The sequence below is a fragment of the Crocuta crocuta genome, unplaced genomic scaffold (assembly GCF_008692635.1).
Source record: "Crocuta crocuta isolate KB4526 unplaced genomic scaffold, BGI_CrCroc_1.0 scaffold129, whole genome shotgun sequence".
Taxonomy (NCBI): Eukaryota; Metazoa; Chordata; class Mammalia; order Carnivora; family Hyaenidae; genus Crocuta; species Crocuta crocuta.
The window spans coordinates 5,029,853-5,037,013 of NW_027551571.1; the positions used below are offsets into that span (position 1 = coordinate 5,029,853).

At 50.0% G+C, this 7,161-nt stretch overlaps 1 protein-coding gene across 6 annotated transcripts in view; it reads right to left on the reverse strand.

Moving 5' to 3' along the window:
* The window catches only part of MBOAT2 (membrane bound glycerophospholipid O-acyltransferase 2), a 73,812-nt gene that overhangs the window by 18,992 nt on the left and 47,659 nt on the right, over positions 1 to 7,161 (reverse strand). For 3 of the 6 annotated variants that reach the window (XM_077751007.1, XM_077751008.1, XM_077751013.1), the window contains 2 exons: positions 4,284 to 4,339; positions 2,421 to 2,475 (listed from right to left, as the gene is read on the reverse strand). In XM_077751007.1, coding sequence (XP_077607133.1) covers positions 2,421 to 2,475; positions 4,284 to 4,339 — 111 coding nt within the window. The other 3 variants (XM_077751009.1, XM_077751011.1, XM_077751010.1) reach the window with 3 other exon arrangements.

Consider the following 7,161-nt stretch of genomic DNA (forward strand, 5'->3'; position numbering starts at 1 on the left):
GGTTCTCACAAGGAGCTGTGTGCAGAGCTCCTGGCGCCTGACTGTGTTAGCCTCCCCCAGTTAACTCCATGGGAGCCGCTGTGGGGGCTCCTCAGAAGAGGGGATAATTTAACCCAACACACGTTACAAAGACGGCTGGCTGCTGAGTGCAAAGCAGACTGTGGAGGGAAAAGAGAGAGAACCGAGCCCCGCTGGGGAGGCTGCTCCAGTAGCCCGAGGAGAGAGCGAGGTCGGGCTGGGGCGATCTCAGGGGGGCTGGTGAGAAGCCAGTCTGACCGGGGACGGTCAGATGTCACGGTCAGAAGAGAAACAGGTCTCCGAGACAGAGTCAGCGTGCCGGTGCAGTGGGTCCGCAGTGAGACGCCGGCTTTGCCTGAGGTCTGCCCTACGGCACCAGTGATTTGGTCCTGCCGCTACCTGACGGCGAGCGGGCTGGGGAGAGGGACGGACGGGGGGCGGAAATCGGGGATTCTGTTTGGACGCGTCCTATCTGAGACGCCTGCTCAGACCCGTGCCAGGAGGCTGAAACGGCAGATGGCGTGAGGCTGGAGCTCAGGGGGAGGCGCCGCCGTGGGAAGGCCGTTACGAGACTCCAAACGGGCGGCACGTGACCCCCCGAGACGCCGGAGACGCCCCAGGACGGGCCTCGGAGCCCACGAGCCTTCCGCGGTGAGCCGCAGAGGCGGACTCGGCCAAGACGACAGAAGGAAACAGCCAGAGAGGCGGGAAGAACGCAGGAGGGAGGCCCCTGGGAGGAATGTCGTTCAAGGACTGGCGGACGGGCGGGGTCGGATGGCGCTGGCAGGCTGACAGTTACATCCGGCGAGGTTCAGGCCACCTGGGAAAACGCCATCAGCCCAGTGGTGGGGACACACCTGAGTGTGCTGGGCCGAGGAGAGCACGCGGGGTGGGGAAGGGGAGGCGGCGTGACAACTCTCTCACAGAGGCCTGCTCTACAAGGCCGCAGAGTCGCGCGGCGGCAGCTCGAAGGGAGAGTGAGGTGACGCTGCTTCTGCTTTCAGCCGGTGGGAGAAGACGGGGAGAGACGATGAGTGACCGCGCACGGGCCGGGGTGAGAAACATAATCCCGGAGTTAAAGAGGAGAAGGGAGAAGCTGACCTTGGAATGGATTACGGGCAGCGCTGGGAAGGGACAGAAAGTGGAGCATTCTGTTACACACACGGGTGGTTTGGCAGCTTTAGTGGTTGCAGAATGAAGCAACTGCTACCGCCGTGACCTGGGCGAGGGGCGCGGGCCGTCTGAGGAAGGAGAGCGCACAGGCTCGCGGGAGCGGCCGGGAGACACACCACCGCCACGGGCCGCGCTCAGGTGCTGATGTTAAACGTGGGGCCACACGCTCCACACAAGTCCAGTCACCAAGGATGAATGCTTTCCCCCTCTGCTCTCTTCCACTGTCTGGGCAGGCAGAGAGTCGAATTTAATAGGGTTTGGGGGTTTGCTAGGGAGGTGTGTGGGAGGGCAAGGCGGAAATGGGAGCTGAGAGGTCGTCGGAATGGGCCAAGGGCTCCTAACGATCACAGAGCCCAAATCCAAGTGACCGCTCAGCAACTGTCTATCAAGTGCATGTTTACTGATACGTAAATACTGACTACTGAGATATCAAAATAGAATCATTTTAAAGATGGGGAAAATTTAAGAAGATTCCCAAGACGAGCTGCCAAGAGTGAACCCTCAGGGTAGGGTCTATCCACCATCACAAACTCAACCTCACTCTCGGGACAGCCAGGCATCTGGTAGTCCTCCCTCTACAGAAAGCAAGGGGCTTCCTAGGAATTTTTTCTTTAGGTAAAATGAGGATTCAATCTCTAATTATAGTAAGATAGACCCTTTCCAAGAAATTAAGCTATTCCTTAGTCAACAGAGTACTATAAAAAATGAAGTAGAAACCTACCCAGAATGAATTCCTCAAATAATATTGAGAATATTTTACTGGTTCTTCGTTATTTCAAAACACGGCGTCTGTGTGCTATAGCAAAATATCTTTTTTTTTTTTTTTTATAGCAACATATCTTAACCCTGCACCTGCTACTGAGTTATTGGCCTATAAATGGAAGTGGCGATCATCACTCATTACTCTGTGGCAGACACGAAGACTGTATGATCTTCCTGTCTGTAGGCAACTCAGAAAGCCATAGGATAGAAAATCTGGTGACACCCTCATGGTACACAGGAGGCACATACTACATGATGATATATCTCAGGTGCTATGGGAGCCTGAGAAGGGACACGTAGCCTAACTTAGCAAGACTTGGTGGCAGGGAGGTGTGCGGAGGGAGGAAGGTTTGATTTTCACAAAGTCAGTACCTCTAGGAGACGAGTCAGTCTGAGCCACGAGAGTAAAGTATATTCCAGGTAGAGACAGTGTGAACCAGGGCAGGACACCATTAGAGGGCACGTACCTTACAGCTAGACCCCTCTGTGATGACGTCAGTTCTTCATCCTTTCGAAACATCCCTGAGAAATAAAAACAGGTACTTTTGTCAATTATGATTTCCCCTAAGAATGGCACTCCCCCCCCATTCACACTTCTACCATTTTCTCAGTGGAAATTCATGCTATCATCCAATTTGGGTATAATTGGTTCCTTTCTTTCTCACTGTCACATTGGTTCAATCACATCAAAGGACCACCATGTAAGCTGACTCGTCTAGTCTGTATAAAATAAATACCAAGCATCAGGGCACAAATCTCACTCTTCTCTAGAGTAATTATTATTAACTTACCAATTTCAGGGGTGGTATATGTAAGTGCTGAATCGCTGGATTCTACTCCTCAAGGTAAGTCTACACTGTATGTTAACTAACTGGAGAATAAAAAAAAATTCCAAAATGCTAGCGTATTTTATAATGAACACTATGACTTTCAAAGGGGGGCATTAAGGGGCACCTAGGTGGCTCAGTCAGTTAAGCGTCCGACTTCAGCTCAGGTCATGATCTTACAATGTGTGGGTTCAAGCCCCACGTCAGGCTCTGTGCTGACAGCTCGGAGCCTGGAGCCTGCTTCTGATTCTACGTCTCTGTCTCTTTCTCAACTCTGCTCATGCTTTCTGTCTCTCTCTCAAAATAAATAAATAAACATTAACAAAAAGGGGGGGGACATTCCAATGTTTCTATTATTAGATGATTTAAAAGATTAACATCAGTATTACAAACGAGAGGCTCAACATAAAGCAAGGAATGATTTCCTTCCCTCTCTATGACTCTAACGAATGAAACCATACGCATATACCATCTGTATCCATTTTTTACCTTCTCTCCCCAAAGAGGAGGCTATGACTTATGATTACACATCAACTTAATGGACTCTAAGCCCGATTTAAAGACCAAAGGAGAACTAAATTAAGATGCAAATAATATACTTAAAAAGTATCTGTAGGTCTTTTTTTTTTTTTTTTTTAATGTTTTATTTATTTCTAGGAGAGAGAGAGAGAGACAGCATGAGCAGGGGAGGGTCAGAGAGAGAGTGAGTCACAGACTGAAACAGGCTCCAGGCTCTGAGCTGGCAGTCAGCCCAGAGCCCGACGCGGGGCCCGAACCCACGGACAGCGAGATCATGACCTAAGTGAAAGTCGGACGCTTAACCGACTAAGCCACCCAGGCGCCCCTATCTGTAGGTCTTCCTTAGCAGATGGTACAGGATGGGTAATCCAGGCAGTGGAGCTAAAACCCCACGTAACAAGCTCTGCGGGCCACTATGAATGACCAGTCTGGCTGGGGATGCCCCTCCCCAGTGCGTGAGGAAACCAGAGTCTAACGCATGACTCACAGCCCAGAGTGTGAGCATTTCCTACGGCAAGGTGTCCATTCACTGAAGGTAGAAAATATGGATACATACATATTTCTGCTAAAAACAGATGTAATTGTGAATGTGTGTATTGTGCATATAAGAGATCAGGGACGAGGGGAAAAGCATCCAAATACTAACAAAAATGTAACAGAGATGAAGCAGGGACTGACAAAACTTGATTTAGACCAAATATCTATTTCTTTTATACTGTACGTTGCCACTGATGCTGGTCGTAAGAGGGGACCCCACTCTTACTGTTTTTGTCACTAAATCAAATGTGGAATTAAGATAAAAAAACTGCAAAAAAATAAAATAAATAAATAAATAAACACACTTTAATGAACCTACGCAGAGCTGAATACTCCTCTCTCTTACCTTCTCTAACGCAGAAAGTTAGGGTCTTATCTCAGGTGAAAGTATATTTATTTGATTAGGATTTCTTTCGGTGATGAAAAATTAAATTTCTAAATTCTTACCATCATGAATTTCATAAGCCAAACTAGTGATCTTCTGGGTAATTATCATCATTGGGCTGTAAGAGAATAAAAAATAAGTATTTAAAAGCAGGAATTTAAAATAATACTAATGATGTATGCAAAAACAGTTTATTCTGCTTATACAATGCAAAATCCTGACACTTTTTAACAACAACAACAACAACAACAAAAAGACCCTCAGGGATTTCCCAGAGAGAATCCAGGGCTGCTGTGTTTGGGGAAGGCAGAGGGCTAAAGGAGCTAGGGCTTCTCTCTTGCTTTAAAGGCAGGCAGGCAGGGAGGGAGGGAGGCAGGCAGGGAGGGAGGGAAGAAAAGGGAAAGAGGCAGGCAGAGAGAGAGAAAGACAGAGAGAGAAAAGAAAGGAGAAAGGGAGGAAGGAAGGGAGAGAGGAAGGGAGGAAGGAAGAGAGGGAGGGAGGAAGGAAGAGAGGGAGGGAGGAAGGAAGAGAAGGAGGGAGGAAGGAAGAGAAGGAGGGAGGAAGGAAGAGAGGGAAGAAAAGGGAAAGAGGCAGGCAGAGAGAGAGAAAGAGAGAGAAAAGAAAGGAGAAAGGGAGGAAGGAAGAAAGGAAGGGAGGGAGGGAGGAAGGAAGAGAGGCAGGGAGGGAGGGAAGAAAAGAGAAAAACACATGCTCATCGCCAGGAGACCCTGCCTGAGCAGGGGTGAGGAGGGGTGAGCAGCTCCACTCGCTTCCTCCCTCCCGCACCAGGCCGAGGGGCAGAGGGAGGCGCGCGCACGCAGCCATCAGGCGTGGCCCTGGCTTCCCCGATCTTGACTTTTCAACATACCATGCTGCTGCTTCTGCCTTGGCTGACTTAAAGTGACTTAAAGGTGAAATAGGTGGAAAATTAAAGGCTGGGTGAGAAACGTAGAACAAAACGGGAGAGACGGGGGGAGGAAGAAGCAGGACAAGGGGCCCCCACCGGCCTCGGGCCCAGGAGAGCCGCCCTGGACACAGCGCCTGATGCGCACCTTACAGACGGCGTTAAGTCATATTACAACTTAGAAAATGGCAATACTTTCCTCCCTATTTTGTAATCTCTAGTTGAATGGATAACTTGGAAAGGAAGAACAAATAAATCCACGTTAAGAAAACCACCGGGATCCATCTTTACCGTTGATCACATTTGCTTACCGATACTCGTATCAAAGAACAGTTCATCACAAGGTATTTATTTAGATTTTTGGAATTCCACTAAAGCCAGGACACCACGTCCTGCCGAGAGGCAGAGGGTGAGCTCGGGCTCCGAGTACGTGCGGCCAAGGCAAGGCCTTCGGGAAGGTCAGCCCCGTAGCCCACACGCCGCAGGAGGCGGCTCGACTCGGCTGTGGGGACACAGTGCCTTCCCCCCTGTCCCCATGTCTCGGAGCAGGAGAGCGGGCAGTGTGGACTCTACCCATGGCCAAACGAGGGCGTCCTTCAACACAGAAAGAAAGGAGGCTGCCGGGAGGGGCGAGGAGATGCAGGGCCAGGCCCTGAGCACTCACAGCGCGTGCTCCTCACCGAACAGCAAGGTTCAGAAAGGAAAGGAAAGGAAAGCCGGTCATGTGGCAGGTGCTCCCAAACTCCAAGTGCAGGAGGGAGGAGATTCCCTCCAAAGGCCGCTCTTCTGTGTGGCCACTCACTCTCCAGAAATGACCCCTCAGCCAACCTCTCCCCGGGCAGCTCTGAACACCCAGCTGCCCATTTAGCTTTCGGGATGTTAGGATTGCCTCTAAGGATTGCAAAAATAATGATTTCACTTCCTTGGGGGGAAAAGAATCATTTTTCTCACCCTGTCTGAGTTCTCTTCATAGTTCAGCTCACCGAAGAATTAAACAAGACTCTTCAGTTCTAAATGCTAATTCCCATGTCACCTCCAGTCATAATGAAAACAACTGATAAAATGATTATTAAGTTTATCAACTCAGTGATGGGGGGGTGCCTGGATGGTTCAGCTGGCTAAGCATCTGACTCTTGAACTCAGCTCAGGTCTCGATCTCAGGGGCGTGAGTTCAAGCCCCACGTTGGGCTCCATGCTGGGTGTGAAGCTTACTTGAAAAAAAAAATCAACTCACTGACAATCTGTTAGGTACGTATATGTAAGATATTTTGAAAATGTACAAGCGTGCTCTGTGAGCACATGCCTACCTTGTGCCCCGGGCCACCAGGCATCCCTGTAAATGCCATCCGCTGTGCAGGCTGCAGGATGGCCCATGCACAGGAGCCAGGCCAGGAGATCGGGCGGCTGGGCCCGAGAATCCTGTCCCTCACAGAGACGGAAAGAGGGCGGGGAGCAGACGTGAATGCTCCAGAATCTTTCCACATGATGCTCCCTCCACTTAGACTGCTCTTCCTGGAACTGGCTTTGCAAGGACAGCTGAGGGGTCACTTAGCCCAAGAGGCCCGGGGACAGCTCCGCCTCGGGCGCCTCTGCCACAATGCCCACACTCGCCCTTCACTTAATCTCCACTTCTTGTTTTCCTGCTTTGAAACACGTTCACGTTCGTGGCTGTCTCATTGTTTTAAACTCTGTCTTTCCTCTCCGCAAAGTCCACGAGGTGAGGAACCAACAGTCTTTTTCACCACGGAACACACAGTGGCTTGCACATGATGTGTGCTAAGTAAATGTTTTAAAAACACCAAATTGGGGCGCCTGGGTGGCTCAGTCGGTTAAGCATCCGACTTCGGCTCAGGTCATGATCTCACGGTTCGTGGGTTCAAGCCCCACGTCGGGCTCTATGCTGACAGCTCAGAGCCTAGAGCCTGTTTCAGATTCTGTATCTCCCTCTCTCTCTGACCCTCCCCTGCTCACACTCTCTTTCTCTCTCAGAAATAAATAAAAAATAAATAAAACATATAAACACAAATAAATAAATA